General features: G+C 45.7%; 1 protein-coding gene across 3 annotated transcripts in view; it reads right to left on the bottom strand.

Moving 5' to 3' along the window:
- Window positions 1-21882, bottom strand: part of LNX1 (ligand of numb-protein X 1) — a 179135-nt gene that overhangs the window by 99165 nt on the left and 58088 nt on the right. Inside the window, exons 2-5 of one of the 3 annotated variants that reach the window (XM_059161205.1) lie at window positions 21799-21864; window positions 20844-21029; window positions 20583-20710; window positions 4449-4934 (exon numbers count right to left, since the gene is read on the bottom strand). In XM_059161205.1, coding sequence (XP_059017188.1) covers window positions 4449-4840 — 392 coding nt within the window. In that variant the 5' untranslated portion in view covers window positions 4841-4934; window positions 20583-20710; window positions 20844-21029; window positions 21799-21864. The remainder of the gene's footprint in view (window positions 1-4448; window positions 4935-20582; window positions 20711-20843; window positions 21030-21798; window positions 21865-21882) is intronic. The other 2 variants (XM_059161212.1, XM_059161222.1) reach the window with 2 other exon arrangements.

Here is a 21882-nt window from a genome sequence, read left to right as displayed (position 1 = left end):
ACACAAGACTCATGTAGCCTTGAGCTTCAGGCAGCTCCCACTGAGGAGCAAGGAAGTGAAGGCTTTCCTCCCACACATCCTCTCCCTGCTCTGGGCCAAGAGAGATGCATGGGACTGGCCCCTAGAGAAGCTCTGCCATGTCTCCTGGCAATGACCTTTGGATAAGAAGGCTGTCTGTCTCTGGACTCAACAAGCCTATCACCCGCATGGGAGTTCTTTGCAGGAGACCCATGCGATGGGAGTCCACAGGCATCTAAGAGGACAGAGATCAATGGAAGTAGCCAGAAGATTCTAAACATTAGCTCATGTGCTCAGGCTTACTCTCCTGGAAGAACCCTCTCATCTGAAGTCAGGAATAGTTGTCCTAAGGATTTACATTCAACTCAGGGTCTCAAGTGGCCAGATAACAATGTTTACAACAATGTTTACAAACGACATGAATTCTGGAGAAAACAGGCACCATTTGTTTAAAGATGTGATGCTGCCTGCCTCTTGGGGTCAAGTGAAAGGTTAGGCTGAGCATGGACCTATGGACGAGTCATAAACAGAGAACTCAGCCGAGGCGAAAGTTGGTTCTCTACCACATCTTACCTAGAGGGACAATGACAACATTCTGAATGTGATTCACTTCTGAAGAGCTTTGTATTCAAAGAACTCAACTGAAATAAGTTCCCATTCTACAGGTGGAGAAAGCTATATCTGCAGTTCCCCAGGAAGTCTAGGACTGTTCGGGTGCTGGGACCCACTGGAAGAGCGTGTGGATGCACATAGGTCACACGGTCATCTTCAACCGGAATGGTATTTAAGTCTCTTTGCTAGATCAACCCTGAGCCTGCCCAGTTTCTATTCATTCCAATGCCACAAGCCAATAATATTTTTAAAAATCCATTCCATTTTAAATTCTGAAACTGAGATGCAAAATTTACAGAGAAAGCTATCTTCTAGTACAAATGCATGACCATGCTCTGGTACTTGTGGCTACCAACCTGAAGGTCTCTTATAGAAACGTAAGGAAAATACTTGCTTCCTGCTTACCTCTTGGTGGTTCCCAGTTAAAGGGACTCCAGAGTCCCAAGAATTTAATATTCATACCCGTTCTGAGGGATAGGGAAAGAGATGGTCCACTGGCCCAGTTGTTGGCCCAAACACCTAACAGGGCTCCAGAGTCAGGTCCTGGATGAGCTCCAAGTTTCGAATTGTTGCCAATCAAATGCCCACAGGGCAGAAGGGAGGAGAGGGTATATTAAGCATTTGATGACTAATATATACAACATATTTTTGGAAATGTTGGTTTCAACCTACTTAGGAAGCTGATGTGTGGGGCAGACCAAGAGCGGGTGTTGAGGCCCACAGCTCCCTTACGTGGGAGTTTTCCCCTCCACAGGGAGCTGCTGCTGGGTGCCTGTGAAAAACTCTGAGGCCTCGGTGTGAAGAGGTGATTTCAATTAGTTTTGGGTTCTTTCCTCACTGCTGTTTTTCAATTGTGCATATCATTATCAGCTGAGGATTCATCCAGACTTTTCCCTGGGCTTCCTTGAGGTGTGTGGGCCATAGCGCCTGTGTGGGTGGGTGAATGACCTTCCCACTCTGGGCAGCTGAGGGAGCCAGTGTCCTCTCTCTCTTGGAGACCCCCGAGGACCCCAACTGCTTCTTCCTGGCCCTTTTTCTGCACCACTTCTGTTGCGAACTTGCCCTCCGATCCATATGCCATCTTATCCCTAGTTTTTGGTAATCTGGGCTTCAATCAGTTCTTGATGAGGAGATGAGGAGGAGCCGCTGTGTTCACATTGTCTCCAGAGACCACTCCCATTTCTTTCCTTTGCTCTCCCTTCTCTCATCCCTCCCCTGTGGAGCTCCTGTAGCAGGCAGAACAATGCCTGCCCCAACAGATGGCCACCTCCTAATCCCAAGAGCCTGTGGACATGTCACCTTACTGGGCAAAAGGGACTTTGCAGATATGACTAAATCAAGGATCTTCAGATGAGGAAATGATATAGATTATCCATCTGGGTCCAATGTAATTACCAAGTGTGCGGCAGGAAGGCCAGAATCACAGAGAGAGATATGATGATGGAAACAGAGATGAGAGAATGAGAGAGAGACAGAGACAAACAAAAAGTTGGTTGGGCATCTTCCTTCAGCTCAGGTCATGATCCCAGAGTCTCGGGATCCAGCCCCATGTTGGGCTCCCTGCTAGGTATGGAGTCTGCATCTCCCTCTTACCCAACTCGTGCTCTCTCTCTCAAATAATAAATAAAATCTTTTCCAAAAAAAAAAAAAAGAGGGGTGCCTGGTTGGCTCAGTGGGTTAAGCCGCTGCCTTCGGCTCAGGTCATGATCTCAGGGTCCTGGGATCAAGTCCCACATCGGGCTCTCTGTTCAGCAGGGGGCCTGCTTCCCTTCCTCTCTCTGCCTGCCTCTCTGCCTACTTGTGATCTCTCTCTGTCAAATAAATAAATAAAATCTTTAAAAAAAAAGAGAGAGAGAGAGAGAGAGCAAGAGATAGAGAGAAGCAAAGAGATTGACAAACAGAAAGAGAGAGACCTAGAGACAGAGACAGACAGACAGACAGGCAGAGACTGGAAGATTGTATGCTGCTGGCTTTGAAGATGGGGAATGAGGCCACAAGCCAGGGAAGGCAGGCAGCCTCCAGGAGCGCAGTAAGGAAAAGAAGGGAATTCTATCCTAGAGCCAGAGGGAATCAGCCCTCCCAAAGCCTTGATGGGACTTCTAACCCTCTCAACTATAAAATAACCCATGTATGTGATTTGCAATCCCTGAGTTGTGATCATTTGCTACAGCAACAATGGGAAACTCATACAGCTCCCATAACAAAGGTAGAGGATTCAAATGTTGGGAGCAGGGACTGTGTTGGGTACAGGGAGCTCTACCAGGGCCTTTGTTCTCCACCGCTCCTCACCTCCCTAGCCAGTGAGGCCCCTGCCTTAGTCCTTTGACCTGCCCCAGACCTACTTTCCTGTAGAGAGTGCCTCCCCATGCTGGGCCAAACTTCCAGCAAAGGTCACAAAGGGACTCCCTCACCCCCTTATCCTCTGGCCAGACCTCCTTCTGGGCAATGAGAAGAGAGGTACCCTAGTTTAGATGCCAACAACAGAGAGTCAGAGGCAACCCACAAACTTGAGTTAGATGCCTTTCATTCAATATCCTGGGGGCGAAAAGTAAGTTCACGGACATAATTAGCATGGATAATAAGTGCTACGCCTTACAGCTGGCCACTGGCCTGGATGCAAACTCCCATGTCAGAGAATCTGCCTGTCCTAACAAACAAAGACTCAGATTCACAACGTAAGGTATGTGACCTTTAGAAAAAAATACCTGCACCTACCTCTTGCCCTTGTCATGACAGGAACCAAGGTAAACACTAGTTTCCACATTTCCTCTTATGAATAATTATGGTATTACTGTTCACCCTCTCTTACGCACCTTGAATGTTCTAAGAGAATGTCTCATGGGCAATGAGATCAGGGCTGTCCAGAGATCATCCACTGAGGATGCCCAGGAGCATGACGATGTAAGTGGACAACATAAGGGGCAGACAGGTGCAGGGCATGGTGCTGGCCACCAGCAGGGGTGGTCACACCATCCCTCTGCCCCCTCTGTGTACCTTGCCCAAAAACCTAGCAGAAAAGTCCCTGGAAGACAACACTTGTCTACATTTCTCCATTGAAAACTTGGTTGACAATACCTCGCATCTCCTCAAAGAAGAGTTGGGCTTTGTCAATTCCCATACAGAGGACATTTTAATAATCATGAATCAAATCGGGAGACTTCTTTTTTCTGAAGAAAAGATAAGCAATGCCTGACAGGAAATCTTCTGGGGACCATGAGCCCCAGGGAAAGACCCTCATCAGATCTTTCCAGGATTGCTGACATTTCAGAATGCACACATATGAAATAAGCCAGTCATACAAGGACAGATATGGTACGATTCCTCTTCTGTTAGGTTCCTAGAGCAGTCAAGTTCATAGAAGCAGAAAGTAGCATGGTGGTTACCAGGGGCCAGACAGGAGGGAATGACGAGTTTTGGCTTGATAGGTATGGTTTCAATTCCAGAAGGTGAAGAAAGTTCTGGAGAAAGGATGGTGGTAACGGCTGCATGACAATGGGAATGGACTTAAGGGGGCTCAACTGTACTCTTAAAATGGTTCGAGTGGCAAATTTTATGTTATGTGTATGTTACCGCCATAAAATAACCCACTCCGCCTCATCCCTACACACACCACAGCTCTATCTCATGCTGTGTTCTCACACTGAACCCTAGGAATCCACACCTAGAAAGTTCCCTTTGCGTTTACCAGCTGCAGAGAAGAAGGCATGTCGCAGAGCCCTCATCCCCAAGGATAGCACTGCTCCAGGGGGCAGACGAGCCCAGCTGTCCCACCCAGAGAGGATGGAGCTGTGCGGGGCAGGCCCACGAGGAGACCCTACCTTGTCTGAAAGTGCTGCTCCAGGTCGCAGCGCTGCAGGACCTCGGTGCAGTGGTCTGAGAATGGGCAGGTCACCAGTAGCTTATTGAGGAGCTTGTTGACAAGGATGCTGGAGCGCTTGCAATGCTGCAGCACCAGCGGCTTGCGGTCCACGGGGCAGAAGTCCTTCTCCACCAGGAAGTTGGTGAGGCACGCGGTGCAATACGTGTGACCACAGGGTGTGTCCAGAGGGTCCAGCAAAGCTTGCAGGCAGATGTGGCATATGAGGTCATCGTCCACATCTTCGGTGTAGGTGTAGAAGTGGTTTTCCTCAGGGGAGTGGGCTTGGCCACAGACCGCACACAGGGGTACAGGGCTGGGATCTGGGTGACAGGAGGGGTCTGGCTGGCTCATGGTCTGCTGGGGAGATGCTCCGACAGGGAACTGACCCAGGAAAACAGGGTGTCCTCAGGAGAAAGTCAAGATCTTCCAGGAGCCATCCACAGACCTGAAAGAGAACAAGACAGCTCATCTTCGTTTTCATGGCCACCTGAAGACTTGCCTTGCGATGGACGTGAAATTCTGCCACCAGCGGGCAGGGAACCAAGCTGTGATTCAGAAGGCCAGGGCTCACTGCCCACCCTGGTGACTGACATGACCTTGGGCAAGGGACCTTGCCTCCTTATGCCTCAGTTTACTATCCATCCTAGTGGTGATAATGTTTACCTTTACCACCCTCACTTTAGGGTGGGAAAACCCATTGGGTACTATGTGGGAAATGCTCAGAGAAACTCAAAAGAAGTGTGCCCTAAGAAATATAAATGGTTAATAAAATTCAGTTAGACCAGTGATTCAGAAAATGCTCTGTCAGGGGACACCTGGGTGGCTCAGTTGGTTAAGCCACTGCCCTCAGCTCAGGTCATGATCCCAGGGTCCTGGGATCGAGACCTGCATCAGGCTCCCTGCTCACTGGGAAGCCTGCTTCTCCCTCTCCCACTGTCTACCACTCCCCCTGCACGTGCTCTCTCTCTCTCTCTCTCTCTCTCTCATTTTGTCAAATAAATAAAATCTTTTAAAAAAATAAAATGCTCTGTCAGATTGGGACAAGAAGAAAAACAGTTAATAAGCTAGTAACTTTTTCTTATCTTTCTTCCCAACTTTCTCTAAAACTCAGAAAATGTAGGACATAAGAGCCTTCAACCAAATCATCTGAGAAGAAATGAGAGCTGCCGGGTCCGTTGTATTTTCGATGTGCTGAGGGAATGATCGCTTCCGTATGCACTTCATCCACTCAGTCAGTCACTTAGTGGTTACGTGGGCTCTGGGCCCTCACTGCCCAGGTTCAAATCCCACCACTGCTGTGGGCCAGTGATTTAATCCATATCTGTGGGAGAAACATGGTAACAGCCTACCTCCTAGGGTTGCTGTGAGGATGAAATGAGATATGAGACATAGAGCTCTTACAGTCGTTTCTGGAGTACAGTAAGTGCTCAGGCAGTTATCAGCTACCATTTTTACATGCATTTGTTACTGAATTTATCTGTTCTCCCATCTAGCTCCATTGAGCTAGAAACTGAAAGCTATAGTTTCTATAACTGGCCTTTTTTGCTTTCTTTTAATAATACGTGCGCGCGCGCACACACACACACACACACACACATATTTAAAACTAGTGTAATACTATCACACTATGCATTTTCCTTTGGGATAGGAGTCCAAATAACAGAGATTTTAACATTCCTGATTAATAACTAGAAGCATCTTGGAATCATTCAATAAATATGTTTTGAGCACCAGCTCTGAGCTAGGCAGTAAACTGGGTGTGGAGGAGACCTTCAGGGAAGCTTTCAAGAACATGCCCTTGCTCTCATGGAGTCCCCAGTGCAGGGGAGGCAGGCATGAGCACAGGTACCTGGCAGCCCGCGTGACCAGTGCGGACAGAAGCGTGCACTATGTGACTCTAGGTGGACTGTCATGAGGATTAAAAATCCTGCACCCTCTCTCATCCACTGCCCCCTTGGCTTTCTTCATTTTGGAAAGTAAACAAAAAGACATTAGACATTCCTCCAGAACATAAAGACACATGAAGAACCTAACAGGAAACCCGCTGCATTTGGAGATGCCAGGGCATCCCTAAACCAAATTCCATCTTTTTTCTCTATCAGATGAAGTCCAAGGTTGTTTGTAGGAGTGCAGCCTTATCTTAAAAAGAAAAGACATTGATTTCAGGCTCTCGCTGGGTCAACTTCGTGTTTACGCTTCTGGACTTAAAGTACGCCTGAAAGAACACTCTGGTCAAGGGGTTGAAGAAAAATGTCCCGAATGCGAAAACATTCAGAAATCACAGCATTTTATTTGGCATCGAAAGAGACCACAGAAGGCTAAGGTAGAGAGTGCAGAACGGGGTGAAGTTGTTCTCTAGTCAAATTTCATGGAAACATACACAGCTGCTATGTGTCCTCAAGGCTGATAGAAGGTCCTGGAACCACAAAGGAAATGCTTTAAGTGGCATGAAAAACAGTCCAAAAGTCAACAAGAAAACGGAAATGGGCCACCCAAAAGATGATCGTCCACTACAGGGGAAAAAAGTGCACACATTTGGAACTCTGACAAGAGTTCGGTCCAACGCTCCCACGTGTCTGGGTCCTGTCCATTCTTTCTCGTTGTGCTGTACTGGGAAGCGACAGGAACGCAGTTGCAACTCTGGTTGTGCCCCCAAAAAGTCAACTTCACATTTCTGGGTCTTATGGGTGAAATGATGGAGCTGGACCAGATTTTTGGTTTTGCGGATGGTGTTCTGGAACATGCCAGATGCCTCAGGATCTTCCAGGGGAAGGAAGATGGGAAGGCATTTTGGGCAGAGCTGTGCCCACCCCACCCAGTTGCAACTCCATTTTTATGTCTCTGACACATCAGTTTCCTTATACTTTCCTGTTGGAAGAACTCTAGTTTAAAAAAAGAAAAAAAGGCAAGCCACCAGGCCGATTCCATAAAGTCCCTTTCAGCAACAGAGTTCTAGGATTCTATGCTAATTATGCAGAGGGTTTTCCTTTGTTCTGGGTGGTCAGCTTTTGGGAAAATCTTTTTTTCGTTGCTTTCTAACAGTTTCTGAGCATTTACCATGTGCCTGGCGCTGTCCTGGGGGCCTTGTCTAGACCCTGTTCTTTAATCCATGCAGATCCCCCGGGGGGTTGCTGGGTTTTGTTTGTTTTCATTTAACTGATGAAGAAGTTGAAGTGTGACTTGGAATTAACTTGCCAGTTTCACCAGAAAAGAAACAAACCAAGAAGTGATGATGACTTCAGCTTCTGTTCCTAACCGTTTCGCTGTGCTGTGTCCCAGCACCTTTCTGCATCACGACTGGTCGGAATGTAACTGGTCGACTATAAGAGCCCCAGGAAATGAGGTTTAAAATCTTTGCAGGGGGGCGCCTGGGTGGCTCAGTGGGTTAGGCCGCTGCCTTCGGCTCGGGTCATGATCTCAGGGTCCTGGGATCGAGCCCGGTGTCGGGCTCTCTGCTCAGCAGGGAGCCTGCTTCCCTCTCTCTCTCTGCCTGCCTCTCTGCCTACTTGTGATCTCTCTCTGTCAAATAAATAAATAAAATCTTTAAAAAAAAATAAAATCTTTGCAGGCCCACTGCTAACAGATTTTTTTCCAAGGCTCTGATTAAAAGTATCCTTCGCCTTTACTGACCTCTGGAATGCCCGAGACCAAATGGATGGGATGGACAAGCAAAGACAGTGGGTTCTAGCTCCAATCCCAATTCTTTTTTCTTTCCTTTTTTGTTTTGTGAAGGGAAATTGGACTTCCCCGGTGCTTGTGCATGTGATTCTGAATCAGATTCCTGACATAATATTAACGTAAATACTCCTGTATATATTTTCCAACATTGTTTTAGACTAAATAAAGCCTAAATGAATAGACACAAATTATGAGAGAATTGGGAAAAAAAAAATGCCACATGAGCTCTAAAGAAAGAAGTAGGTAGACTTTAAAAAATATGATTAATAGGGGCGCCTGGGTGGCACAGTGGGTTAAAGCCTCTGCCTTCGGCTTAGGTCATGATCCCAGGGTCCTGGGATCGAGCCCCACATCAGGCTCCCTGCTGCAGAGAGCCTGCTCCTCTCTCTCCCTCTGCCTGCCACTCTGCTTACTTGTGCTCTCTATCTCTCTGTCAATTAAATAAATAAAATCTTTTAAAAATATATATGATTAATATAATTTGAGGTGTCTTCTTTCCAGTTTACATCTCCTAAACACATATGACGTATCATGTTTTTAAGACATGTATGTGCCTTGCTGAACTGATAAGAAATTATCTAAAATCATTATGGCTTAAAGGTAAGCTATTTTTTCTTCTAAAAGTAAGTGAGATGGCCTGTCACCTTGGAGTCATTCACGTCCCTGAGTGCACAGGTCCTCAGCACTTCTGGCCCTGGCTGAGGTGAGGGGACAGAGCTGCAATCTGGCTTTCCCGCAGTTTGGAGAAAGAGAAAGGAAGTCAACCCTCTCCTTGGGTGTGTGTATGGGGCAGGGGGGTGAAAATCGTGCCCTTCCTTCGTAGAACCCTCATGTGGTTTAGGAATGATCTTTTCCATCTCTCCAGTGATTAGAGGTGCAGCAGAAGCCCAGGGAGACTTTGAGAGGTACGTGGAGTCCACCAGCATAGTGGTGAGAAGTGCCCGGAAAAGTAAAACTCCCCATCCCTGCTTCTTTTCTCACCGGGGTATGGTCACACCTAGAATTTGTACAGAAGCTTCTTCCACCTAACTTACAAATTCTGAACATCTCTGGCAGACAACAAAGCCACATTCCAGAGCCAACGTGAGCCAGCACTGTCTGTGAGCTCATGAGAGGTCATTTGTATCTTGTCACCCGCATGTTAAAAAAAATAGTCTTAAGAACAGCTTTGGGGATATAAACTGTTTGGGAGAGGGGAAAATGTCTGCATGACAGAACCTACCAGAACAATGGGGTCCCTGGTGTGATGGCGTCCTGCTAATTCTCCTTTAAATGCACCCTGGCTTTGCAGAAAATGGTAACCCGAGAGAAAATAATACACTGTGCTGGAGAGACAATGGAGAAATACGTCATGTGGCAGGCTGCACTGACAATTTCACATTTTCCTCGTCCTGAAAGGACAAGACTTGACTCCACGGCTCCTCCTGAATGGCTGTATGAGTCACAGCTTTACAACAACAGTGATGGGATGTCATATTATTAAAAAGAATTCATCCTCTCAGTCAAAGGCAGTGTACTGTATTGGACTTTGACCTTGACAAAGATGAAACATTGATAGTCATAGGCTCTTTGTGTTGAAAGGGACCTTGAGAGAAGGTTCCTACATGAAACAGCCCTTTCCTACCTTCTAAAATAGATCGTCCTGCATTGGAGAGCTCGAACTTCTAGGAGGAACAGTCTGCAGATGAAACAAAAATTTGCTTCTCTAGAACTCATCTATTTCCTCCATGGGTGCCAGTATTTCTCCTAGGAGCTGTTTAGAACATGTAACACTCAACACACAACAAAACAAAAGAATATGTCAAATTTCTGAAGTCCCTTAATTACTGGACGACACCCCATTTCCCACACCCACCCCTCCAGGTCCAGCAGCCTTAGCCTTTCTGGCATTCCTTCTAGTTTCCCTAGACTCTGTGAGGCTGACCACTCTCTTCCAGAAACTCCCTCATGGTTCAGGGTCCCTCCTACAGTGTACGGGTAAAATGAACCCCAAAACTCCAGGACAGCATGAAACAGACTAACTGTGCACAGAGCCTAGGACGGCGTCTGCTTTCTCGGGCCACTGCGGTCACTGTAGTCCTGGCCTGCTCTGAGCCAGACACTGCCCTGAGGCCTGGAGAAAGCTATCAGCAATTCCTGAGCCCGGAGGGGAAAACAAAATCCAGGGCAATAAAGTGGAAAAGCAGCGGCTGGGAACACAGTTTAGAAAATGCAAAGATACTTAGCGGAATTAGGTGGATTTATTTAAACAGAAATTCCTCACTGGCTAAACACTTGAGTATCGGAATCCGCAGCATATCCCGATCCCAAGAATGAGTGGTATTTGGGGCTCTGGACTTTCCCATTTGTCTGCGAGCGTGCTTATATTTTGATACATCTTGTTCTCAAATGTACTGACAACCTGAACAGGAGCTAAGAGAAATGCAAACCATTTAAAAGCATGGCAAGTCAGAGATCACGGTTTCATCCAGAGGGCAAACCTCCATGAACACTCACTGACACCCCCAATAAATGAAAATGAAAAAGTTAAAGAAGTGAGGCCATGGGCAGTGGATGGAAGGCCAGTGACAGGAACTGGAAGTCCCACAGCTCTGGACATGCCTCAAAAAAAAAGAGAAAAAGAAAAAGAAAAGAAAAGAAGAGAAAAGGAAAGGAAAGAAGAGAAAAGACAGGGAAAGGAAAAGGAAAGGAAAAAGACCAAGAAAAAAGCTGCACAAGGACTGGGAAAAAAGTGTCTAAGGAGGTGTCCTAGACACCTGCCCCCCCCCCCCAGGTGAGCCTTTCACCAAAGGGCTTGTAGTTGGAGGAAGAATTTGCTTCCCATGAGAGGGAAGAAGTGACATCTAAGCCAGGCCCCGAAATGATCACCAGATGATTGAATCCCAAAAGAGCCTTGTTTTGAGAGTGTGTCGTTAAGTGACAAGCATCCTCTCCAGCAGGGACTCTGTGACCCTGTAAACAGTGTGAGGTTCTGCCCTCCTGTGATGGGGCTGCTTCCTGGGTTCTGCTGATGTGTTTAATGTTGTTCAAAATCTCCTAATCCCTTCCACCAACCCCAGTGTTTTACACAAACCCATAATGACTAAGAACCCCTATGCTAGAGGATTTCCGAGGAAACTTTCAGCTTCAAGAACAGAGCTGGAGGGTTTTTTGTTTTTGTTTTTTGTTTTTTTTGTTTTGTTTTGCTTTGTTTTTAATCATTGGGGATGCTTTGAACTTTGGATGAAGCTATGCAGGGCAGAAGGATTGCAGGACAGGGTTCAAACTGGTCATGGAGGCCACACCTTAGTGCAGAGATCCTAGTCAGTCCGGAACACCATCCCGGACCGTGAAGACCAGAAATACGCTCATGCAGGAATCGAATGGAAGAGTGCTGGGAAATTCATCACATCGGTGGCCTCATTTCTCTTTCCAAAATAATTATCAGCTGGCATGTTTGTCGAACCACGGCCTGCCATGACCCTGCCTGGAACTCCTAAATTAGATTATTGGTGGGGGTGAGGGGGAGTGATTGCCAAAGTTAGCGCAAGCTCTATCTCTGTCTAGCAAACAAAGTAGATTTATAATTACATTTTAAATTATAGAAAGACTGTGTGAAACTTGGAGGTATCAATAAGGTACCATCAATTTTTAAGAAATACCAACTGTGAACTAAGGGACATAAGAGGGTGAACAAATGCTCTGGGGGCTCTTCCTTAGCTTCTAGACACATCAGTAATAGGGAGGAATTAAATGCTTTAGGGACCTGAATAGAAATGGTCACACCTGGGCTAAAAACTGTCTTTGAACCAAGAGGGGTTGAAGTGGGGGCTGAGGGAGCAGGGGCACCATATACATTTCCAGAAAAAGGAGCGAGAACACAAAGAAGGCAGGTGGACTGTTGCAAAGGTCAGGGTTAGGTCTGATCCTACTTCTTATCAAAATCCATGATCTCCAAGAGAGAGCAAGCAATTCACTCCTTGCATCTTCGAGTGACACCAGCCTGCATAGTGTTGTCTACATTAGAAGGGACAGAAAAAATAAATCTAAATGGTCTTTAAAGACGTCAAAATATCTTCAAGAAATTAAAGGAGACTCAAACTGAGAGGAGACAATGTCTGGGGTCCAGAACCCCAAGAGAAGTGTTCATGTGTAAAGAGTCCCAGGGGGCAAGTGGATCAGATACAAGCTTTAGTAGCCCCGGGAAGATCTTTTACAAGCTGCTTGGAGAGGAGCTTTGCCTCTCTTGACTGAAGATTTACTGCCTCTCGCCTCGGTATCATGGAGCCCCTTTTCCTACCTGGGTTTGTTTGTAAGAACTCTGTCCCAGAAAAAAAAAGTCTTTCCATCTCCTGGTCCACCAACATGATGGAATGGAGCTGACCCCCTGCCAACAACAAGAATGAAGACAGACTATTTTGGCTTGACCAAGGACTCTGTTCATGCAAATACTTGGCCTAGGATCTTGGGAAGAGCTAAAGTCAGAGGAGAGGCATGGAAAAGCAGGCTGACGTTCTTCTACCCAAGGCTGAAAAACATATTCACGAAATGCTTTTTTTTTTTTAAACAGATAACCAAATTTTATAGAGGGAAAGACAAGGTGAAGGAAGATATTTGAATTCTCAATATTGTTTCTGCTATATTTTAATTCTATATATATTCATTGATCACCTATGCCATGCCTGGCCTTGGTCTTGAATTCTGTGGGACCTCCCATAAGAAATTCAATTTTATCTTCAGTAAGTTTAAGTATAATTAGAAAAAGGAGCTTACTTACAGAAAAAAATGTTAAAGCACTGCAAAAAAAAAAAAAATACACAATGAGTATGGCAAGGAGTATGATCTGTGTACCACCCCCTGCCCCCCCACAGGAGACAGAGACAAGTTGTGGAGGAAAAGAGGTAAGAAAACAGTATAATGTGACCCAGAATGGTTAGGACAGCTCGTGGAATAGTAGGGTTTCAGGGCAGATCATCAAAGATTAAGGGTGTTTGGACAAGTGGGAAGAAATTAAGGTAGGGGAAGAGCCTGAGCAAATCCCCTAGTCAAGGAAGAGAAATAGACATATTGGTGTTTGATGACCTGTACATGAGGATTTTAAAATTATTTAAGAAATCATAGGACTTTGAGTTGGGTAAGAATCTTAGATTCTCCCCAAGAACAAGAATCCTCCTTAAAAAAGCCCTATAGGATGGTCTACCAGCCTCTGCTTGGAACACCTACAATGACGGGGAGCTGTTTTCCTACAGCTAAATGCTTTCTTTTTGTTACTTGGACGTTTCAATGTGACATAGATCACATTCACTCCCTCAAAACATGGCAAGCCCCACCCCCCATTAATGAGGGAATTGGTGGTTTCTCTCTTGTCTTTCTTTTTGTCTCTGGTTCTTCCAGTTGTCTTCCTTGATAGTTGAGGTGGTAGTAAAGGGTCCACCCAGGATGTTCTCTAGTTTGATGAGGTCCCTTTGAAAACATGGCACCCAGAAGTGGACATCTACCTAGTTGTGGTCAGATGGTTCAATGGAGGGGTTGCTTCCTTAACCAAGGTACTACTTGTATTTAAAGCAACATAAGATGGCCTTTACTGATTTGATTTCGCAGATACATTACACTATTGACTGAAAAAACTCAGCAGATCTTTTGATCATAAAACACTATTTTGCCTTGAACACAGAAATACATGATGGAAAAAAAAAAAGAAATACATGGTAGAGGTGAAGCCTACCTATTATAAACTCTCTTTACCTATTTTTTGACCAATATTTCAGCCTCTGCAAGGACAAAGAATCATTCGATATAAGTAGTGGGAGAGCCTATGTCTATGAATGTCAGGTGGGGTGTGTGGGTGTGTAGCAGGTGGAATGTTGGCTTCCTAAAACATCTTGCCCTGTCCTAATCCCCAGAACCTTATCAGAAAAAAAAAAAAAAAAAAAAAAAAAAAGGCCCTTGAAGATGAATTGAGTTATGGATCTTGAGATCATCTTGGATTATCTAATTTACCTCAAATACTATGACAAGTGTCTTCATTAGACACAAAAGAAGAGAACACACCCACGTAGGAGAAGGTGATAGGAACCCCACAAGGTAACAAATTCCAGGAGGCATCAGAAGTGGGAAGAGGCAAGGAAGGATTCTCCTGGAGCCTTTTGAGAAAGCGAGGTCATGCTAACACCTTGATTTCAAACTTCTGGCCTCAGAAGTGTGAGAGAATAACTTTTGTTGGTTTAAGCCACCAGGCTTATGGTGATCTGTTATGGCGGCCTGAGGAAACTAACAGAGAAAGCTCTGTATTTCCTGGGGTGTTCCCCCCCTAGAATGGGGGAAAACATCCCCAGGAATCCACACCAACACTTCCCTCCATGGTTTAGGGATATGGTAAGTAGGTTGGGAATGACAGCCACTTAGACTGCTCCATTCTTATGGAGGCAGTGCTCCCCTTGTAAAAAAAAATGTAATAATTTTTTTTTAATCCATTACAAAGTTAGAACGCAGATGTTTCCACGATGACTGGTAAGCCAAGTTTGCTAGCGCCCCCAGGGGAAAAAGACTACAGAGACACCAGCTGAGTGTGTGTGTGTGTATTGTAGAGCACAAGGCACATCTAACAAGGATACTGAACGAGAAGTTTGAAAACACTAGGTGACTCATGTATTAATGTGAGTACGTAGGAACCTAACCGCGCAGCGTTCTATTCAAAGACGGCCACGTGACTGCCAAAAGCAGTCATAGGCAAGTTATGCAAATCATCTCCCAGATGGCAATGACATATTTACACCTCACCATCATACATGTGCTGTTGCCATGCTCTGTGCCAAGAGGCTATTAAAGAAAATTCTTGGAGAGTTTTCCACTCTGCTGTTGGTGAAGCCTTTTGTGTGCCTGTGACAAATGCATCAAACACAAGAAGCAAATAAGAGTCACTGGAAAATAATGGTGGAATTTAAATCCACACATTCCAAGGCACAAACGAGTGATGTAAAAAACACCACCACCAATAACAACAACGTGCCCTGTGAATTGGGCCAGAACCTACTGCAAGGGTTATACTAGGGTAGAGTCAATTTACCCCGTCAAAGAGCATGGTTCCCAACAGCAAGGGGAAGAGGTTCCTTCAGAAAGGCAGAGGAAGAAGGGCAGGGATGAAAAGAATAGAAATGAAGAGATTCTCGTAAAAACTGTAAATCTCAAATTCAGAAGTCATTTTGTCTACTCCCTACCTGAGGCAGGAATCTCTTCTTCCTCCTTTTTTTTTTTTTTTTAAGATTTTATTTTATTTGACAGAGATCACAAGCAGGCAGAGAGGCAGGCAGAGAGAGAGGGGGAAGCAGGCTCCCTAACGAGTAGAGAGCCTAATGTGGGGCTTAATCCCAGGTCCCTGGGACCATGACCTGAGCGGAAGACAGAAGCTTTAACCCACTGAGTCACCCAGGTGCCCCTTTCCTTCTCCTTTTTAGAATATGGTAGAAAATAAAACATAATAATAATTACTATTTAAGTAAGCAAGACACAGTGCTGGGTACTCTACGTGTATTTTCTCGTTTAATCTCGAGACTATTGCTATGAGATCAATATAACCCCCATTTTATAGATGAATACATGTGTCATTAAGGAAACACAAATTCTCTCTGGCATTCACTCATTCATTTTTCAATACATACTAGGCACATGTAAACACAGCAAATAAACAAATATTCCAAACATACCAAGAAAAAATAACCTTCAGTGTCAGGGGAGTCAGTACCCCAAAAAAGGCAACCTACTGGATTTTTGGACCGCTCTCATTCTTAGAAAGTTCTTTCTTATATTGATCTGAGAGGCGTCTCCATGTAACTAAGCAATAGGTCACTGTGGTGTCTTTGTTCACTTAGAACAAAAGGAGGTAAGAGGACATGGTGAGGGTAAGGGGTTTACAGGAGGCAATTGACATTCTTGGTTTCTCATTTCAGTTAAGAGCAGTTTCTGTACTTAACAACATGTCTGGTTTTCATGTTAACCCTTATTCTTTGGGGATCACAGATGGCCAAATCCCATGAACCCAAAAAGAGAGATGTAGTCTTCCTTGAAAATAGTTTTGAAAAGCCCTTGATAGCTTGGAGGCATTGTCAGAGGACCAGAAATATGCCACCCACATAAAAGCGAGTCTGCGTGGTGCCAACCCATAAATATCAGGAATAGTTATGTGTCACCTGCAGGAGGTCCATGAATGCTGAAGTGATGAGGAGGACACATATCAGAGCCACCCTCGTGAGTCCTCTCTTGGCAGCGTCTTATAAGAATGGCCTTTCAAGTGGTCAGAATCCCAGCAGCAGAACCTCTTTTCACCACTCAACTGTGGAATTCACATCCAAAAGGGAGACACTGGAAGCCAGGGAGCTGGGAATCGCTGCTCTGGGAGAACCCACTGTTTATGGACCTCATGGAATCCTCCCACCACAGGTCTGCAGAAGACCAGGCCTTTCGATGGGCAGCTACCCTACCCTGGAGCTCCAAGATAAACAAGATCATCCATGTTAACGGGCTTTCTGTCTAAACCTTTGGGGGCCTTTCGGGAAATCTGTTATTCTCAAAGAGTCTTTGGCCCTCTGCTGACTACTCTTTCCAACATTGCTATGTCCAAACTGTAGCATGACCTGAGAAGGCGGACTTTAACCGAAATAATCATTGTTTCCTCTACAGGCTCACCTCAGAGACAGATGGGGTTCAGTTCCAGGCCACCACAATAAGGCGAGTTCACAACAAAGCAGACAGCATAATAAAGCCAGTCAAGGGAATGTTTTGGTTTCCCAGTGCGTATATAAGTTTAAACTCTATCATAGTCTATTACACTTGGCATCGCATTACATCTAAAAAAGCGATGTGTGGACTTTAATTTAAAAATCCTTTCTTGCTAAAAAATGTTAACCATCATCTGAGCTTCTAGTGAGTCGCAATCACTGGGCACACGTCACCATAACACGTGTAATGGTAATGAAAAGTTTGAAATACGGTGAGAATTACCAAAATGTGACACGGCGACACAAAGGAACAAATGCTGTTGGGAAAATGGCACTGATGGACGTGCTAGAGGGAGGCTTGCCACAACTCTTCCACTTGTAAAAAAAAAAAAAAAATGCAGTATTTGCAAACTGCAATCCAGTCACGTATGTACTGCGTGTACCAAAAGCTATGCCTGTACTAATCCAACGAGGGTTAACTGATTGAGCCCCTACTCTATCATGGACCAGGCACTTTGCACGAAACCATCTCCTGTTTGATCCTTACCACAGCACTGGCTTTGGAAAGTATTCCATTTTCCAGATGAGGCTATGTGCAACCGAGAGTCACGAAGCGGCTTATGTCCATTATGTTGTGGAATCGGGTCTCGAACCCAGATCTGTCACATTCCAACTTCCTTTAGAAAAATAATAGTAGCAAGAGCTCACATTGTGTCAGGTAGTAGTCTAAGCACTTTGGACACCGTGCTCATTTCTTCCTCATAACGAGCCTGTTTTATAGCTGGGGTAAGGGGGTCCAATCACCATCACAGGTCACACTGTTAACATAAGAGAGCGCTGGCTTTGGAACCCCGGCAATCTGATGCTAACAGAAGGTAAATAAACATGGACACTGCTGGGCAGGGAGGCTGAGGTTCCTCTCCAGGACCCTCTAAGCATACCAGGAGTAGGGTTGAGGTTATGAACCCTTGTCCTCAATCAGCTGGTGAATGATGAAAACTTGCCTTAGCTTTTCAGGATAGGGTGAGACTTAGAGGAGCCTGGGAACATCTCTGCTCTCCTGCCATGCCTCAAGGTCCTTCAATGGCATGGGATATTCCAGAACTGAGGTGATCATCTCCAAGGGAGCTACAAGCCCCCTTCCCCAGTGCAGGGCAGGCTCCCAACTAGCCACCTCCCCCTCGTCCTGGTGACTTGGCATGGCAGATCACCAGGTTGTGGCTAAGGGTGTTTACCTGCAAGATTGGAGGAAACCCAGCACCCACCCTGCCCAGGAGAGAGAGCATAGTTGAAAGCAGAAAAGGTCGCCTGCCAAGTCAGATTACAGCCAATGACAACAGGAACATTTTCCCTGCAGGCCTGCGGAGGACCACATTCGGTGTGTCTGTTGGGGTGTGAGAGCTTTGCGGTGGGAAAGGCAGGAGGACAGCAGCTCCTAAGCATGTTTGGGAGCTGGCAGAGACCGATTGGCCTGGCTCGTGTGACGTAGTTTAAGCGTTCTCCTGCCTCCTGCCTATTTTCTTTCTCTGAACTGTTAACATCGGAGTTAATTATGTACAATTAATACCATAACAAGAGCTATCAGGGTTCCTAATGATGGCAACCGCAGATCTTTTATCTTGGTAAGGTCAGACTACCTCTGTCGAGCACCCAGGAAAATTCCTTCAAGAATGGCCCGCACCTCTATTTGGTCCCCGTGTAGCGCCAGTCACTGGTCACTCGACGCCCTCCGCGTGTTACCCCATGTGCTTCTCATGAGCACTTCAATCATAAGGCTCGTCTCCTGTTTTACTGACGAAGAAACGGACGTTCTGAGAAGTCCAGTAACCTGCTCATGAGTATGCATGGAAGACACTGTGTGTTTTCCAGTCAGACCTATCGCCACTTGAACCAAGAGATGGGATTACTACAGGCAGGGAGCCGCTGTGGGTCCTTCACCCCTTTGGACAATACTTGTGTGTAAATTATCCAAGAGACCAAGTGCCTTCTAGATAACCTGACTCTGGATTCCAGCCTCCATATTTTCTTTCCTTTCTTCTATCTGGAGGCATAGCATCCTGAGCTGTGTTCCTTTAGTGGGGAAGGACCTTGACATACAGTGATGAAAGGATGTATTTAATCGTAACATCACTGCTGTGCAAAGAGCTAACAGTCCATGGTAATCCAGAGGAATGCATCTCGTGGAGAGGTCTGTGACTTTAAAGACACGGTCCTCTCCAGAAACAGTCAGGATCGAGGAGATCCTTTCTTTTCTTCTGCTGACAAAGCTCTGAATCAAGTGAGAATACTGCTAAGCGACAACCTTGCAGCCACCATCCAAATACACCACTGGGGTGGAGGAGTGGGGGGAGTAGAACAGACAAAAGTCAGTGCGAGAACATTATGAGCTTCCAAGGAGGGAGAGAGAAATTGGCAACAAGGCCCCAGGCAGATTCTCAGTGGTGAGAAGCAAGGGTCTGAGACCAAACTTTGCTCAGCTTATTTCCATTTTTCCTTCTGGAGAGTTGACAAGCGCCTTGAATTTCCAGGGGAATGAAAATGAGTGTAACTCCCAACAGCTTATTCCTTTGCAAAGATCTTTGCAAACAGATCTCAGAAAAGTCACTGATGAATCCAGAATGAAATGTTCCCTGGCTGGTTCATTTCTCCCTCTACAGTTTCCAGCTCATCCCGGCAGGGGACTGGGTTTATTTTCCTTTCTCTAAGGACAGTGCTGGCTGCAGAGTGTGGCTCTTGGGCTGTCAAGAACAGAAGTAAGACAGGCTGGCAGATCAGGATTAAGAAAACAAAAATGGATCCTAGAGGTAAAATTACTAAAAAAAAAAAAAAAAAAAAAAAAAGTCCTGGCAGAACAATCTTTTCGGTAGATTTGCTATTAAAAGAGAAAAAGAAAGGTGGAAGAATTGAAAAAAAAAAAAAAAGTTAAAAATCCGACCTGAAGTTACATTCATTCTTGTTAAGCATGGAGGAAATAATCTTTACTTTAACCAAAGGTCAGCAGGCAGCCAGTCCAGGTCTGGATGTAAACAGCTCTAATCCGGACTGCAAAGTGGTTTTTTAAGAACGTCAACAAAGAAAAAATAAAACCCAGTAGACTTTTTTAGAGAAGAAAGAGGGAGGAAAATGAGTATTGGCCTCTGAGAAGGGCAGCAGAAGGTAGTCGTCTGAGCACCGGACTTCTGGCAGGGGTGGCGGGGGCGGGGGGGGGTGGCCAAATGTAAGGTCATCTCACAGGTTCAGATGGAAATTGCCTCTGGTGCGACAAACGCAGAGAAGTAAGGCCAAATAAGGCAAATGAGGCAAAAATAAGGCAACTCTGAATTCATTCGGCCCTGGCCTCCCAACCCTCCCTTAAAACGGGCTGAACAGGTCTGAGTCTTTGAGTTCAGTTTCAAAAAAGTCTCCACTGCACTCCACTCCAGGGTTAAAAAAAAAAAAAAAAAAAAAAAATCAGATCAACTTCCAGACAAGCAGAGCCTGGCTTAATGATTAAGAGAAACAAAAAGGATTAAATATCTGGCCTGGGAGAATTTTCCTGTACAACCCAAATGTCAAAGGCATCTCTCTGCTCTTCCCTCTCAAAAGAGCTTCTCCCTGTGGGACAAACACCCGGGCTAAGTCATTCAGCTTTTATTTTTTCGTTCAATTTCCTCATTCAGAGAGATCCCTCAGGGGCCAGGGGTCTAAATGCCAAAAGAGAAAAATGAAGGGTTTCAACTCACCTTTTCCAGTGCGTGTCCCGGGCACTCAAGGCAGCCGCAGCCCCGAAGTTCCCATGCCTTGTGGGTGAATCTGGCAGTTCCTGGGGCTCCCGGAGCAGTGACCAGGCTCAACCTTGGTGCACAGGTGCCTAAGGAAGGAGGAGGGCATTGGTTGGTCGAGAGCAGGAAACGTGTGACATCACGGGAGCCTCACAGATAAAACATTGCTGGGCCTTTAGCTATTGAAACAGTCAGTATAGGTCCCGCCCACCTGTCATTTACCTGAATACCTGGGAGCAGGTAGGTGGCGTCTCTGTGCAGACAGATGAATCAGTTAGAGCAATCGGCCCACTGGAATTTACTTTCTTTCCTGAGCACAGCACGTGCCCAACCCCGTGGACAGATCTGAATTTACAAGCATGGTGGCTTCCGCGGCCCCTTCCTCTCTCCCCCTTCCCAAATAGCTACCTATAAAAAAGAGTTCAAAAGGAAATTTAAACACAGAGACAGTGTGTTGATGGGCGTAAGAAAGAAGAGTGTGAAGATCCCTCGACCGCTTGGAAAACATTTGAGAATTGCCCTCAAAAGCTGTTCTGAATAGCATCCCTCTGAATCCAGTGCTTCTCTGTTCCGATATTAAAAATTGGAGGTGACACTTCAAATTCATTAAAAAAAAAAAAATCTAAACAGGCTACTGGTTGGCAGTTTCAAGGTCGGGGGTTTTCAAATGCTTTTTCTCCTCCTCCCACACCGGCACGAGGACAGCGTTTTAATTCCATATTCAGGAGTTTGTAAAACTTGGGTCTTTCCTACGGCGGCTTCCCGGGCTGTTAGTCACATGGAGCTGACAGTTCCCTCTAAGCCTGCAATTAGCAGCCATTTAAATGATTCAGATTTGAATGATGGTACAGTAATAAGGTGGCTTTGTCTGCTGAATTACAGCCAGGAAGAAGGAGTCAGAATTATTTCTGTCCCAAGCGTGCTGTGTGACCCTGGGCAAGTCATGGTGTTGCTTCAGCTCTGCCAGCAGGCTGACAGGAACGCCAAGCTCGGCTCTGCCCGCGCACTGCACCAGCTGGGAGCTATAATGACTGACTGTTAAGCCCTTTGGCATCTTTCAGACTATTGTAAACAACTGCCTGCATTGTATTAAATGAAATTGTATTTCTGCCCCCACCTCTACCCCCCCCCCCACCAGCATCTCCCGACCATTCATTCATTCTCTGGAATGTGCTACCTGGGGAAATTGTGGCTTCTCCCTCCCAGGAGATGGTCTGCTGGTCCAGAGAGACTTTTTATTCCCCTTGAAGGAAAAAAAAAA

Source organism: Mustela lutreola, chromosome 1 (assembly GCF_030435805.1).
Source record: "Mustela lutreola isolate mMusLut2 chromosome 1, mMusLut2.pri, whole genome shotgun sequence".
NCBI classification, from domain to species: domain Eukaryota; kingdom Metazoa; phylum Chordata; class Mammalia; order Carnivora; family Mustelidae; genus Mustela; species Mustela lutreola.
Note: the sequence above shows the minus strand (reverse complement) of the source record. Positions and strands in the feature narration are given on the sequence as shown.